Source organism: Pinus tabuliformis, chromosome 6 (assembly GCF_031772625.1).
Source record: "Pinus tabuliformis cultivar Carrire ecotype Pingquan chromosome 6, CPIR1, whole genome shotgun sequence".
Taxonomy (NCBI): Eukaryota; Viridiplantae; Streptophyta; class Pinopsida; order Pinales; family Pinaceae; genus Pinus; species Pinus tabuliformis.
The window spans coordinates 1,965,449,831-1,965,466,830 of NC_142292.1; the positions used below are offsets into that span (position 1 = coordinate 1,965,449,831).

Here is a 17,000-nt window from a genome sequence, read left to right on the forward strand (position 1 = left end):
TTGATCTACTTTGATTTACTCGTCGAAGTGGAATTTAGCCCCCCTAGGGCTTCTAGTACGCTTCCACCTTTATAGGAGGAGTTTAGCTAAGTGAGTAGTCTAAGTTTCTGCAGCACTTTCAGCCACATTTTCCAGATCTGTAACCTTCTATTTCAGATCTATAAAGATAGGTTGTCACCATCCATATTTTCATACAATGTTGCACGAAGCGCCCCCCCCCCCCCCCCCGGGCGGTTCCAAGCCCCGAAGCGTGCCCGTACAGAAGCACCTAGGAAGCGTGGCCCGAAGCGGCGCTTCCGAATTCGGAAGCGCCGCTTCCTGTTTTTTAGTTGCTTCCTGGAAATTTGGAAGCGCGGTACGGAAGCGCCGCTTCCAGACCTCCGAAGTGCGCTTCGTACGGCGCTTCGGGCCTCAAAAGCGTGGCGCCTCGGAGGAGGAAGCGTACGCTTCCGTACACTTCGGAAAGGAGGCCGCGCGCAAGGCAAAAAAACATTTTTTTATTTTTATTTTTTTTAATTTATGTTAACTTAACATAAAGGGGGTGGGTTAGGGTGAGGTTAGAGTGAGATTAAGGTGAGGAATGAAAAGAATAAAGCCCCCATTCATTCCTCATTTTCTGACTTTGAGTTTATGAGAGTTGGAGAAGAGAAGAGAGGAGAGGAGAAGAGAAGAGAGGAAAGGAGAGGAGAAGAGAGGAGAGCTTGGAGGAGTGAAGGAGGAGGAGCTTGGAGCAAGAGCTTGGAGGACTCCATCTACAAGAGCTAAAGAGGTAAGTTCAAACCCCAAACTCCCTTATTTTTTTGACAAGTTTTTTGTATTTTTCTCCTCCCTCTCCTACTCTTTCCCATTGTTTCTACTTGCTCCTTTACTTACAGGTTGTCCACCACCTATATCCATATTCCAAGATGGTGTTCTTTTGGCCTACATAAGCCCCAAAAATAAAATAATGTGTTAATAACACAACCTTTTGGTGACAAAACCCACCAAACTAGCTCATAAATGAAAAATTAAGCCTCTCAAGAGGTCAAATAATAATCTATGTATGTCGTAGGGCCCTCTAAGAGGCCTAATGAGGTCCATGGGTGCCACAATGAAGAATAGGACCCTCAAAAGCAGTGGACAAGGGGTTGGCCCCTTGTAATAACCTATGGTGCTCCAAACGACATCTAGGGGCACACAAGTGTCCTCATGGGTCTCCAAACAAATCGAAGATGCATGTAAGTTGCCCGCAAGGGCTAGGATGATAATGTAGGTGATGCCACATCATCGTACAAGTCCTGGATCATCTGCTAAGTGTATGGTGTAGATCTGGGGCCAGCTGGGCATGATGGATCAGGTGCATCCTCCAAGTCCAATAAGTGAACCACAAGCAATCTCTGAATGGCTGTGGGGATCCATGAACTGCAATCTTGCTACTGTGGAGGCCCATGGCTCTCAACGCTCACCCTATATATGCCAATGTAGCCCTCTGGAGGATTAGGACCCATATAGGGAGACCAAACCCAAATGGAAACCATCTGCAATCCTGTATAAGATCCAATGCGTCCCCTAGCCTTCCAGTACAACAAGTCAGTAGAGAAATTGAGTTAATGAGCTTATCTAATCGTGGACCACGGGTGGGGACTTCATAATGGCATGCCCTTCCATAATGGGCTTCGGGATGTGCCAATGTCTCCTAAACTCCTAATGGGGTTAACCAAGTATCCTATTAGGTGGTTTCTACCTCTAAAGGGGATAATATAGTCAAGGTACATCCGTCAAAAGGTTGTGGCATGTGACAAATAGGTGGATGAAATAGGGGATGAGAAGGGGCAGCCCTTGGTCACATGCTGGGGTACAATGGTAGCTAATAAGAGGGAAGCCCACACTTGGGTTTATAATGTGTAGGAGGGAACAATTGTGGTACATGAGGTGCCCCGAGCTTGATTTTTCGACCATTCTTATATGCCTTTTGTCTTTTTATGATTTTCTTTGATTAATTGCTCAGGGCTCAAGGGGTTAGAACATGATGTATAAGATATAGTAGTGAATTCCCCGTTTTAAGGTGGGGCAGATCATCGCCCACCTGGGGTTGGGACAATCATGGGTTCCTATATGATGAAGAAGGCTCATAGAACCTATAGGAACCGAGGTGATGACCACGATGGTGGGGTAGAGCACATGTATTGGCTTTTGCCCATGTGCTAAATGTTTTTGTCCCGACCATTTTTTGCATTTTGTGGTACTTTTCCTGTTGAATGTGGCCATATATGCTTTTAACTTTCTTTTCAGCTGCATCAACCTCCAGGCTTCATTCCAGGCCATGACCCAAGGTGTGGGCAAGGGGAAGGGGCAAGTTGAGCCTATGTGGACCCGATGGAGGAATGTGGACCTAGGTGGGAGAAATGATGGATGGGGTAATGATGAATGGAAAGAGGGTAATATGAGCAGATAAGGGAGCAAGACCACGCAACCAAAATCGGGGTTTCCCATGAAATACCATCGCTAGAGCCAATGGTCAGATAAAAAGATCCCGCGGGACTAGAATCCAAGGTTAAGACCTAAAAGGGGTCTAGGGGACAAGAGCACGGACCTAGCCCATTCTTTCTGTCGAATCCCCCCATTAATCCATGCCCAGAAGTGTCCATGATAAGCAAACTACACTACTCAATTTCCAAATGACAAGGCATAACTTTAGGTTCACGGGGCCCACCTTCAAACATACGATCATGGCAGATGGGCAAGGGACCACATGGCCAACTCAGGTAGCGGAGAAATGGCACAATGAGCTAGTTGGTCGCTGCAAGGGGCTTGCTAGCTATCGGTTGAGGACCATCTTGGAGAAAAAAAATCTCTTAGGGATATTACTCACAAAATGGTGGGTAACATTTGGCTCCAACTGGGATGTGATCTCTCGAAGACGTGGGCGAAGCTACTCGAACAAGAGGTCACAAAACTCCAGCAATCTCTTAGCTACCATAGACCTGTCGCCTGCACACATAATAGATGGAAAAACACGAGGCAGCATGCATTCGCGGCGTCACATGATCGCACATGCTATATGTTAGGCCATAAAATCAACAGAAAATAAAATATGCATCTATCTACCATGAGAAATATCATATGATGTTAGTTCTAATGCAGAAATCAACATGCAATGCATCCTACTCTAACATGCATATAGTAAGGTTGATACTAAGTGTAATCATAATGCCAGTGCAACCAACATATCATCACATCAATATACATATGCCTGTTAGTATGATTACTCATGCAACAACTCCCAAGTCGAATGTGGACATAGTCACATGGATGAAGCGGGTGGGAAATGGAAAATATGATCTCCATTCGAGGTAAAGGGAAGTCCTAGGAGAAAGAAAATAGGTCAATCTAGAGGTCCCGGACTTTCCTTCTAGGTACACAATGGTGGAATGAATGATCACTCTCAAGAACTGCTCATCACAATCATTTTTTGTAATATCATGCTTTGAAGATGTCACACAATTGTAATGAGAGGGGAACGAAGGCTGAGAGAAAGGAGTGCAACAAATAGGTCGTTCAATGTGATGGTCACATCGGAGAGGGGAACAAAGGGTGAGAGAAAGGAGTGCAACAAATAGGTCGCTCAATGTGATGGTCACATCGAAGAGGGGAGGTCACAGAGTGATCATAATCCTGAGGATGGGTCAAAGGGGATAAAGTATATTCAATGAAGGGTTCTTTCTTGACACCATATTCAGAAAGGGGAAAAGGGGCATGGTCACTTGAGGCTATACCAAAAGGAACAAGGGACTTACTCAAGGTAGAGTCAAGGTGATGAATAGAAGGGAAAGGCAAAGGGGAGGGTGAAGTGTCATATTCAATGGGTTTTCCTTCCCCACAATCTAAAGGCTCAAGTGATTTGAATACATAATCGTAAGGTGGGTAGGTAAGAGCCTCGTTGCTCTCCTCATTATAAGCATCAAAGATTGGGCTTTCATTAAAAGGAGAGTCAAAGATTGGGCTTTCATTAAGAAGAGAGTCAATCACTTCCATCCAAGATTGTCCTTCTTCGTGCAAGGGAAAATAATAATTCTCCTTCCCTAGGGTATCGATGGATATGTCACCGCAAGTAATGTCCGGGATAAATGGAAAACCAATCTCAACCTCGTCTTCTTTGTCAATATCATAAATGGGAGCACAATCAAATTGAGGCCCAACAATCTCCCATTTCTCCTTTTCATTGCGGAAATACTCTCCAATGTCATCTTCCAAGGAGCTCGTGAGATCACTTTCCTCAAGGCTCTCAAAAGGAGACTCATCAAGGGTGTTATCCTTGAGAGAGGTAAGGTCAGTCTCGACCTTACTTTCCATAGCCTCATTCTCCTCAACATATGTGCTCTCAAAAACATCATGTCCATCTTGCGGCTCTAATGAGGACTCATCTTCCTACTCATCACTGAAATCCCTAAGATCATCTTCATCTTGGTTGGTTGACAAGCGGGACCTCCCTTCTTCTCTCTTCTCTTGAAGAACAAAGGCTAAGGTATTTGTTACATGATTTTCATAATATGCTTCTAGGAGAAGAGCATTAGTAGGGTTCTCTTTATATTCACATTTCATCTTATGAAGCTTCACCTCTTCATCATATAAACAAGAGAATACTTCATTAGAATTACATTCCCTTACTAACCCCCTGCATGACCTACTATAGTCATCCATTCTTTCTTGTGTGATTTGGAGGCTTTTAGGATCCAACTCGCGTCATCCTCAAAGGAGATGTCTTTCACTTCACTACTATTCGCACCCAATTCCATAGCTGGTACTTGCTCATTATCCTCATTTTCTTGGTCATCCTGGCCATCCAAATCCTCATCTGGTAATGAGCCATGTTTTTCCTTGATCTTGTGAGACAAGGAATTAAATGCACCAATATAATAGGCAAGCTCCAAGAAGAGATAATCTGTGGGCCCTTCTTCATACTCCTTCCTTATGCTGTCGAGGTTTGACCTGCTCTTGTTATAAAAATTGAGTATGAAGTCCTCGTTCTTGTGCTCTATCAAATGATCACAAAGCTCAGACCACGAATCCAATCTTTCCCATAGGTCTTGTTCTTCTTTAGGGCTAATGTCGTGGATAATTTCTTTAACCATTTTTCATGATCTTGCATATAATGCGAAAATGGAGTCGCCGGGGTGAATTAAAATGCCTTCACAAATGCCTGCTTCACCCTACAAGCATTGACTTTGAAGTTCAATGAGGAACTAGGACTTCGTTCCTCCAATGGAGTCACCAAGTGATATATCAATAATGTCGTATGGGGAACAAAGAACACGTTTCGTGTCTTCGGCAATGGCGCCACAATGTTTTTTTTTTTTAACCACATGGTGAATCGATAACTACCATTCCTAATCTATGGGAGACCCAGGATCAATCCTCGTAGCTGCCACTATAACACCAAGAGTACATCCAACTACTTGCAAGTCGATATACTAAGATCCTATGATTTTAGCAAAGCGAGACTCTCATGCCTCCAAGGCGGTGAGAGTCAAACCACACATCACTATACAATGGCGCCACAATATTACCGCTCAAACTAGCAGGGGACTTAAGGGGAATCCCTAAAGGGCAAATGTTAGGCCAAGAGCAACAAATGGAGTCTTAGCCCATTGTCACCTTAGCTAAGGCTCCCTTCTATTTACAGACTTTCACCGATGGGAGGAGACCCGGTATGTGTGGAGTCACTAATGAAGGATAATTCAATGGATATGAGTGACCCGAATAACCCTTTCCCAGAATTTGAAGGATGAAGATTGCTTGCTTTGTAAGCAAGGTACTAGGTAATCTAGGGAAAGGAAGAGAGGATTTGAGGGTTAGGTTTATGGGATAAGACTTGTGAAGGAGTTTCCCAATCCCTAAAATCCTTGTTAGAATTGGTATCCCGGATGGTTCTTGAAGAATGGTCTTTCAAAGGAGTGGGACCACATGGGGCCAAGTGGACCCAGTCTAGGGTATGAGGAAGGAATGTAGCAACCAATGATATTCTTACCCTAGACAAGGTGGAGAGAGGATCAAAGAAAATATAATTACTCAAAGATGTTGGTTTGACCCTAGGAAGTGCTAGCCTTGGGGATGGCAGGGCAAGTTTTGGTCCCAGAGCTAGGGCTTGGCTTTTCTCCCAACTCCACCGTCGGAATGTCTTCAAATTTGGAGGAGGGCTAGAGGAAAGGCCAACGCAGGAGACCCTAGGAGATCGAATTTTTTAGTGGCTAGCTTGTCGGGAAATTGATGCCCTAGGCACCCCAATGTGGCTAGACTTGGGAGAAGGTGAAAGAATAAGAGTTTTGGTGACCACCCTTGGTAGATCAGTGCCTTAATCCTTGGGAGAATGGAGTCTATGTTGATTATGTGTAAGATTTCTTGGTTCCCAGTCAAGGAGGCCTCAAAATTACTTCACAAACCCTCTAGGTCAAGTGAAAGCAATCTTGCAGCTTTTATACTTCAAATGCACAAGAGGAATGGCTTATCAAGGTCAAATTTTACCCTTAGGAGATTTCACTCACACTACATGGCCCATACATGGAGAGAACGTTATAATAGAGACAATTCCACAATATTAAGCAATGATTGCATGCAGCAATTAGCCCTAAAACAACGAAAATCCCAATCCAACATATATGACAAAAAGTAACAAGAATAACATCAAAATTTCGTACTTACATGCAGTAGAGTATATCCAACCATTCACAAATGACAATAGAGAAGCTCCAAGAGAAGATAGATTAGCAACCATACATCAAAATTCATCCATAAGAGCTCCAATTCATCCTCCAGAAAAAGTGTGAAATTCTCTAAAGAAGAGAGAGATCCAATCTAAAGTGATGATGAGAAATGATCTCACCTCACTTGTGTTTACATACATCTTTGGAGTTCGAATTAGCCTCTGTGGCCTACATAAGCCCCAAAAATAAAATAATGTGCTAACAATACAACCTTTTGGTGACAAGCCCACCAAACTAGCTCATAAATGAAAAATTAAGCCTCTCAAGAGATCAAATAATAATCTATGCATGTCGTAGGGCCCTCTAAGAGGCCTAATGAGGTCCATGGATGCCACAATGAAGAATAGGACCCTCAAAAGCAGTGGACAAGGGGTTGGCCCCTTGTGATAACCTGTGTTACTCCAAATGACATCTAGGGGCACACAAGTGTCCTCATGGGTCTCCAAACAAATCGAAGATGCCTGTAGGTTGCCCGCAAGGGCTAGGATGATAATGTAGGTGATGCCACATCATCGTACAAGTCCTGGATCATCTGCCAAGTGTATGGTGTAGATCTAGGGCCAACTGGGCATGATGGATCAGGTGCATCCTCCTCATCCAATAAGTGAATCACGAGCAATCTTTGAATGGCTATGGGGATCCATGAAGTGCAATCTTGCTGCTGTAGAAGCCCATGGCTCTCAACGCTCACCCTATATGTGTCAATGTAGCCCTTTCGAGGATTAGAACTTCGTATAGGGAGACCAAACCCAAATGGAAACCATTTGCAATCCTGTATAAGATCCAATTCGTCCCCTAGCCTTCCAGTACAACAAGTCATTAGAGAAATTGAGTTAATGAACTTATCTAATCATAGACCACAAGTCAGGACTTCATAATGGCCTGCCCTTCCATAATGGGCTTCAGGATGTGTCAATGTCTCCTAAACTCCTGATGGGCTTCGGGATGTGTCAATGTCTCCTAAACTCCTAATGGGCTTTAGGAAGGGGCGAGTTGAGCCTATGTGGATCCGATGGAGGAATGTGGACCCAGGTGGGAGAAATGGTGGATGGGGTAATAATGAATGGAAAGAGGGTAATATGAGCGGATAAGGGAGCGACACCACGCAACCAAAATCAGGATTTCCCATGAAATACCATCCCTAGAGCCAAATGGTTAGTAAAAGAGATCCCACGAGACTAGAATCCAAGGTTAAGACCTAAAAGGGGTCTAAGGGACAAGAGCACAGACCTAGCCCATTTTTTCCATTGAATCCCCTCATTAATCCATGCCCAAAGGTGTCCATGATAAGCAAACTACACTACTCAATTTCCAAATGACAAGGCATACCTTTAGGTTTGGGAGGCCCACCTCCATACATAAGATCATGGCAAATGGGGAAGGGACCACATGGCTGGCTCAGGTGGTGGAGAAATGGCACAATGAGCTAGTTGGTGGCTGCAAGGGGCTTGTTGGTTGTTGGCTGAGGACTATCTTGGAGAAAAAAAAAGTTCCTAGGGGTATTACCGACAAAATGGTGGGTAACACTATCCAAGCCCTAACTTGGCCACTTGGCCTTAAAGGGGTCAAATTAGGTCAAGAGAGAGAGAGAGAAAATTTATGGATAAAAGGTTGAGATGAACACCAACAAGGTCGGTGCTTAGTCCTAGGGTCAATGGAGTCTATGGGTTCTTAAAATTGATTTTATCTTGCAAAGAAGTAAGGTTATTTTGATGCCCTAACATCAAAACCCTAACTATCACCTTTGTGAGGGATCAAAGGTCACTTGGGAGAGTTAACATGAGATCACCAAGGGGATTGCCATTCACATATCATATTATGAGTAATGCATGCAATAATAATGACCTAGTTTCCTTTCAATTGATCTTCAACAATATTAGGACACAAAATTTAACCTAGATCATCAATTTATTCCATAAATTAGACATGAAATCAAAAATTTGCAATAAACAAGGTACTTACAAGACAATATGCATGAGACAATCCAAGTATTGATCCAAAGTGACTTCTCCAAAGACAAGAACAAATGCTCAAGAAGATTTCCGCTACATAGATCACATTTTTCCCATTAAAACAAGAGACCAAAATATCCAAGTCCAAGTGATGATGAGAAACACAATGATCCTCTACTTTATTTATATCAGGAACAATATCTATTTAGCCTAAAAGCCCCTAAATCTCAAATCAAATTACAATGATGAATTGGGTTACAACTTACAATCCAACCCACTAGCCAAGACATAAAATATAAAGATTTGCCCACTCGTGTGAGTCGTAGGGTTGACATCATCCATGCGTAGGGCTATATGAGCCATGCGTTGAGGCTTCTTCATGCCAAGCTAGGTTTAGAAGCCTTCTAAATCATCTTATGGGGGTTGGCCCTCAGATCTCTGTCAATATCCCTCTATGGACCCCAAATTTCATCTTGGGGTAGAAAGTGTGAATTTCCACTACCCAAAAGGTGTTATTAACCCAGTAAATTACTCTGATTACTTATGCATAGCAAAATTAAATTTTCAACTGAAAGTAATGAATAAAAAACAAAAAAAAACACCATTCACCAAATTAAAATGCAGCAAAACATACTATCAAGGTTGCCTCTGTCTCCATCAAGAAGAGGGAGACCAAAGGCAAGTCCCGAAAAGAAGAAGACGACCGAACAAACAGGGACAGCAGCGCATGCAAGGTGCCTAAGAAAGACAAGGACCCCCCCAATAGAATCTAGGAAGAAACAAATGTAGCCTTGATGGGGCCAATCTCTGAGGAAGAGGTCAAGATGGCTTCAAGGGGCAATTTTATCAAAGATGCTAGCATGTCATCAAATATGACCTTTGTAGAATGGTTGATTATGTCAAAAATTTAGAAAAATGGGTAGGAGCGTAAACACCTCCTCCTTGGTACCCATTCCTAAAGAGGTAAGCCCTTCCTCCTTCTCCCACTTTAGACCAGTGTTTTACGAAACGGCCGTTTCGGACCGTTTCATTTGCCAAAACAGTGACCCGGCCCATGACCCGGCTCGGCTGACCGAGTCAGCTATGACTCGGCCGAGTCATCCAATGACTCGGCCGAGTCATAGCTGACTCGGTCAACCCGGCCGGGTCCGTATTGACTCGGCCGAGTCATAGAAAGGACGGCTGGGCAGCGATTTTAATAAAAAAAAATCATTTTTTTGCTGATATTTTGTAAAGTTAAGTTGGGTTTGTGGATTTCAAATATTGATTGGGCTGGAAACTGATTAAGGAGGTGTTATTGGACAGCTGGTGATCAAGGTCTCATTTGATGCTTCAAACACGCATCCAATTTGGTGCAATCCTATACCAATCTGAGTTTTATGGAAAATTACTGGGGTTACTCATTACACAATATACTACATGGAAAACTCAATCAAATGTTGCTGTAAATGGGAATTCTTGTTCGTAACTTCAAATACTATACAAATTACTATTTCATGCATAGAACAAGTCTCTTCCTAGCACCCAGCATATATAGATTTCTCAGGGTATTTGACAGCATATTGGGCTTGCAATTATGGTCTTGAAATTAACCCTCAAACAGCATTAAGGGAAAGGGCTGTTACAAACATCAGAGAATATTCAAATGCAAGTGATACAATTCCTTCTTTTTCTTTTTCTTTAAAAAAAATATGGCCCTAACACCTCTGTCTAACAGCCTTATACCAGAACAGATGTATGCTAATGCCATTCCTCAAATGATCCTAGACATAAGACAAAACATACCAATTAAAGACACTCTGTTTTTAATGGAAGTTCCCTCGGAATGTTTTTTAAATGTATCATGACTGTTCATCCCATTGCTGCAAAATCTAGCAGGCCTAGTGCAGAGCCTCACTAGACAAATCCAGACCTCAGGGCAACAAGAGATTGGCTGCCACTGTCACCTTGGCAGCCTATCTCCAATTGTTTAGTACTCTTGAGTCTTAATCATGTATGGAAGCCTTTCCCGTACTCTTGAGTCTTTGATCATGTATGACAGACTACAGTTGACTATGTATTTACTATTGCCATTGGGTACCATTTTGATATAATGGATTGGTTCATGAGCCTACTTTGATCATATGTTGTCTTCCATGTATATTATAATGTTGTGTGTTTGGAAACTTGAATGAAAATCTTTAAAATTATGTTTAAAATATTTAAAATTATGTTTTTTTATAAAAAAAATAAATATTTAATGTATTTTTTACAACGACCGAGTCATTGAAATCGAGCCGGCCGAGTCATTGCCGAGTCGGAGTCCGAGTCGGAGTCGATCCTCGGCCGAGTCCGAGTCCGAGTCCGAGTTGTAAAACATTGCTTTAGACCAATCCCTTTATGTAATATTTCCCATAAAATTATTGCCAAAGTTACAACCTCTAGAATCAAGTCGTTGTTGTCAGGGATTATCTTGAACAATTCAAGTGGAATTGTTGGCAACAGGCAGATAGTGGACAATGTTATTTTGGTCTAGGAGGCCATGCATTCAAGCAAGACCCGAGGTGACAAGGGAATGACCATCAAGCTAGAGATGGCCAACGCCTTTGACAAGGGCTAACATTCTTTCCTCCTTGCGATTTTGGGAAAAATGGGATTCTGCTCCAAATTCATCTCTTGGGTGGTCGCACGCATTAAGGATACATGGACCTCCCCCCTTGTAAATGACAGTTCCTTGGGCTTCAAGAGGCTTGCGACAGGGGTGTCCTCTCTCCCCAATTCTCTACATTGTTATGGTTGAAGCTATGAGCAAAAAATCAAACTATGAACGAACAACGCATCAGCTACCAGGAATCTGATTTGTAAGAGGAGTTAAGAGCATCAACCACACCCAATTCGCAGATGACATTATTTTACTGGGCAGAGCCTCCATTATCATTGCTATAAGATTCACGCAAGTCATATATAACTTTCTGAATGTTTCAATGGTATTCTTAAATGAAAAAAAGTGCCACTTATACACCTGAAACATAGACAAAACTTACTAGAGCTTAATTCTAAGAGAATTGGGAATTGTTGGCAAAGAATCATGGAAAAATTTTAAATATCTTGGAATGCCAATCTGTCAATTTGTCTCAAGCCTTCCTTTCATGCTTCATGGCTCCCCCTCCTTGATAAATTCAAGTCAAAGTTCGAGAAGTGGGTGGCGCAATGGCCCAATCTGGCAGGCAGGCTCATGTCGGTTCAATCAGTGCTCTCAGCCCTCCCTCTTTTTCAATTTTCTAATCTCTTAGCACTTGCAAGAGTCTGAGCTAAAATGGCTCAAGAGATCCATAAATTCCTCTGGCAAGGAAGAAAGTCTAACTCCAAAAAATACCACCTAGTATATTGGAAAACAACATGCACACCAAAGGTATCAAGTGGACTGGGCATTAGAGATCTTATGCATATGAATTTGACTCTCGGAACCAAGTTGGTGTGGCGATTAATTTCAGGCCCCTTTGACTAGTGGAAATCCATCTTGCACAAGAAGTATTTTCATGGAGATCGTATGGATTGTTTTAATTCTATGCCAATCATCAAAGGGAGTTCACATATCTAGAAGCTTATTTCAACAGCCATTCTAATCATCAAAGCAAAGCTGACATGGCGGCCTGGTAATTGCAAGCAAGCATTTGGAACAAAACTATTCAAGGCAATCCATCCATGCAACCAAATTTCAGTTTCAGGCCTCTACATGATTGGCTCATCCAATCTGGAAGACACACTCTGTTCAATATCTCCTCATGGTCGCAGACGGGTAGATGGATTGGGTGGGATTGGGATCAGTGGTCCCATCAACTTCGTTCGATCCTTGCAAAGTTGGAATCTCTCCTCTTGGGCTACACTCCTCTTCATATTGAGGATTCAGATGCTCATGGGTGGGGGAAGGCAGATTACACGGTTAAGGAAGGCTATAATACTATCCTTTTCTCAGATGGATCACCCCCAAAATCAAAAATCTGGTTGAGTATGGATTTCTAAAGGCCTCCCTAAAATTAACATCTTTTGTTGGGTACTAGAGCATAAAAAAATATTGGCAGTAGAAAACTTGGCAAAAAGAGGAATAGCAGACCAGTCTAGATGTGAGTTGTGCAAGAATGACCAAGAATCAATCAACCACCTCTTCCTCTTTTGCCCCTTAACCATGTTGGTTTGGCATAGCATTTTTCAAAGACTAAGTGGCAGAGTAAGGATGCCAAGTGATATTCAAGAACTTCTTGGAAGTTGGGACAACTGCTACAGAGGGTCCATGAGAGGTAAACCTCTCTTCAAAAGGATTTGGCTTGCCCTTCCTAAATATGTGAGTTGGAAAATCTAGTTGACTAGGAATAGACAAATCTTCCAAGGGGAGGAACCAAATTTTAGGAGAACTATTGGGAATGCAATGGCTCTCATGAAGGAAACTTTCATCTCCAAAGCTTTAAAGCTCAAATCAATTCAGGCCTTGGATCTAGAAGAGCATGCATGGTGGACCTCTCTGGGAATTCTAGTAAGTACTCCTTCATCCTCTCCTCCTCCATCCAACTAGGAGCTCAGACTCTCAGAAGTTGAATTTGATAAATGGGCAGTAGAACAAAAGTATCATATATTGTGGTTTGATGGCATGGCTAAAAATAATTCAAGGGCGGCAGGGGGAATGATCTATCACCCCGAGGATCAATGGGAATACCCATTTTCATGGGGTCTATGAATTGCCACAAACAACCAAGCAGAAGCCTACATGCTTCTACAAGGTCCCTCTCTAGCTACAAAGAGAAACATTCAAGATCTCATTATCATTGACGACTCTGCCATTCTTTTGTGCCACCTCATCAATGGTTCTCTTATGTCTGACATGAAACTCCAAGTTATTGTAAAAAGGATTTTTCATATGCTAGGAAGCTCTCTCTAAATCATTTATTCATGTCCATAGGCACAACAACAAGAATGCGGGCCTCCTAGCGAATGAGAGGATCCATCTAGCAAAAGGAAACCTTAAAGTGGATGAGGTTCTAAGCTTAACCCCAATTCCTTATGCCTGCCTGCAAACCATGTTTTGTAAGTGTCAGCTTTTAGGTGGTCTTTTTCGGAAGATATACAAGGTAGCATTTTTAGAACACTGTAATGCTCCTTTGCCTACTCCAGGCGTAGTTTTGGATCATAGTTTAGAATTTTGTTGCTTACTACAGTGTTGATCAGTCTGGACCAGCAGGAAATACTTGTAAAGGCTGTAAAGCTGTGCCCCCCAACATAGATTTTATGAAACACAAATATATTTTCATTTCAGGCTAAAAATAAAAGACTATGTAGTATGAACCTGGAAATTGGGTTGTGATAAGAGAAATTAGAGCCAGTCGTAGGAAGAGTTCACCCTCGTAGATTCATAGCCTCATCTCAAGGGTGGCCTATCTTGCAAAGAAAACCAGTGCAGCAGGAAGCGTATGTTGAATTATTATGGTATATGCCATGGTTTAGATTGATTTCCAGTGTTTTGAATTTTCACTGCTTGTGCCTGCATTATAATTTATGGTCTCATCTATAACTGAATGGTTACATTATATTACATAAAGATGTACTGTCATGCCTGCATATCGTAAATAGTTAATAACAGAACAATGAGAATGGTATCAAAGAAAAAATTAATGTGGATTGAGTGGTCAAGAGTGTACTCCATATCTTCAAAATACAAATAGGGCACTGGGTACATTACAAATAGAATGCGCAAATTAATAGACAGTATAAATGCATAGCAAAATACCTGCATGGCCAACAAAATATGTTGGATCCCACGAAGCTCCTTCTGAAGGACATCTTCTTGCAATTCTAATACTCGAATTGCTTCCGATGTTTTCTGTACCAGTGCCGCTGTCTGTAAGAGCAATTTGGTTCACCGATCAACATTGCAAACAACGTTCAGTAGAGTTACATTTTAAAATCCAAGAAACTTGCCTCAGTCTTAAATTGAAGAAAAAAATTCAAAGTGTATCACAGCTTTATAAAATAGCATGCATGCTTCAATCAGGTAGACCCTATCAAAGATCTTAGAATCTCTACCATAAACCAAATTTTAAACGAAGAGCACTGGTAAACTAAATCTATTAGATAAATTTCATCTCCTCTCCAGGTCATACTATAATACAATTTTAGGTAATAATTAGCTTACCTCATTAATAGGGTCACGCAGAGTCTGCCTTGTAACTCTAAACCTAACTCCAAGCTTCTCGAGTTGTCGCGAAAGAACTCGAATTATAGTTACAGAACTTCCAACATCTTCTTCAAGCTTCTTGATTCTTTGAATCAATGAAAACTCAGAGCCATCTGAATTGACACGGTCCTTGGGACCACCTGCAGTGAATCTTTGCCATTGTCTAGTTCTGATTATGACACCGATGATTAAAGCACCCAACAACGGGAGGATTTGCCAAGTTAAGTACACATTGACAAATTTGTTTACTGGGGCCGAGGATGATAGCCAAGTAACCTGTAAATCTCTAATGTCTGAGATATCCCAAATATATCAAATTTGAGCCAAGTGTAAATAAAACAGAAAAACTATGCCCTACTATAACGAATGCTATTTCTCTCCTAAATGGCTTCCCGAATTCAGCAAATTTGAAAGGAAAATTTATATTTACGCGGAGAAAAAACATCTGCTCGACTCTAGTGAATGCCAATAAATATGTTCTGCAAATTAAACTAGCGTACATTTTGAGGTTTAGGTATGACAGATTGAACTGCAAAACCAATCGAGAGAACAACGGACGGTGCAATGCACGCTACTTCAGCAATTGCAAGCAATCTGTCTACATCTATTGTGTTCCCAGACTCGACCTCGCGACCACCATCGAACCCTGTTCGTGTTAGACCCGATTTCTGAATATCTCAGCCTGTACATCATAAAGGAAAAAGTAATGACAGACACACTCTATATTACCAGAAGCTAGCGAAATGGCGAGGTCTTCTTACCTCTGTTTGCAGACCTCTGACGCCATTTGAGGCATTGACTTCCTGTAGAGTGGAACGAATATGTTAATTTAGCAAAACCCACCAATTTCGGATTGATATTTGGTCTCCAGGTCTCTGATTGCAGAAGCGAATTGTTGCAGAAACCCCGCGTGAGTTGAGATGCTAATCCCGCAAATGAAAAATCTATGGCCAGTCCCATTTCTCTTCAGTGCTGAAATCTTCCCACCGCCGCAACGCACAGCACTGCAAATGGTGTTCCTGTCTCTTGCATAATGGAGTCTCGTCTTTGTCTTACGTGTCTATATGAGGTGTCAGTGATGATATGGAATAATCGATTTCAATATTGTGTTAATGTTGCATACGTAGATGCATGCCTTTGTACGAAGCAAACTTTCTTTTGTGGAGGGTGGAATCTATTATATTATATACGGATTTTAGGTTATGTAGTTTTTTAAATGTTTTAATTATAATTAAAAAATTATCATTGGGTGTATGTTTTTAAGATTTTATTTTGTTATAGTTTTTGTTTTTTTGTTTTGGTTAAAATTGACCACACCATATTATCGGGATAGATCTAAGAGCATTCCATTTTCAAGGTCCTCATTTATTACAAAATTAGAGGATGGTTTTTCGAGTTTGGCTTTATTTAGGAAGGAGCTCTTTGGATTTACATCTGGTTTAGTCCACTTTTTTAAACATTATCCAAACTCAATTTAGTTTATTGCAAATGTATACTTAATGTTTTTAGCAAAATAAAGGTACCAAGATGTAAATAGATAGCAATATTATATAAGATATTATATGTGTGAGATCGTGTGAGGCCACTAACGGTCGACAAACTACACCCTTGTTGGCCTATTACCTTAGCACTCTAGACAACTTAGTACACCAATAGTTGTAGTAGTGCATCAAGTAAGTTGTAAGCTTTTGGATCCAAAAAGCGAGACATATCTCATTCCTCATCTCTTAGCTCTTCTCGATCATTCGACCACGCATCTATTAGTTGTTTCTTCCTTTTGGCCTTGAGAGGGTTTTAGGGAATGTTGATCAAACGTTAGGAAAAACATCCTCGTTTGAGGATCGCTGGTTTTTTAACTTCGAATCTCCACCGCACTTCCATATATCTACATTATTACTTTGTTCCATTTCTCTATATTATTAGGATTTAGGTTTTGGATTATTTTTAACCTGGGATGAATTTACTTATATCATGGTTTTCAAAAGGTTATTTATTTCATTTTGTGTTGATTGGATGTTTATCTAGGTTAAATTCTTACATTTGATTTGTTGAGCTCATTATGAGTATATCCTTGTAATAGCTCCCAGCCTTTTTGTTTAAGAG

General features: G+C 41.5%; 1 protein-coding gene across 1 annotated transcript in view; it reads right to left on the bottom strand.

Annotated features, from left to right (window-relative positions):
• The window catches only part of LOC149267050 (uncharacterized), a 122,270-nt gene extending 106,315 nt beyond the window's left edge, over window positions 1–15,955 (bottom strand). Inside the window, exons 1-4 of the mRNA XM_089431353.1 lie at window positions 15,659–15,955; window positions 15,398–15,543; window positions 14,856–15,173; window positions 14,451–14,561 (exon numbers count right to left, since the gene is read on the bottom strand). Coding sequence (XP_089287479.1) covers window positions 14,451–14,561; window positions 14,856–15,173; window positions 15,398–15,543; window positions 15,659–15,857 — 774 coding nt within the window. The 5' untranslated portion in view covers window positions 15,858–15,955. The remainder of the gene's footprint in view (window positions 1–14,450; window positions 14,562–14,855; window positions 15,174–15,397; window positions 15,544–15,658) is intronic.
• Between the last annotated feature and the right edge of the window lie 1,045 nt (window positions 15,956–17,000).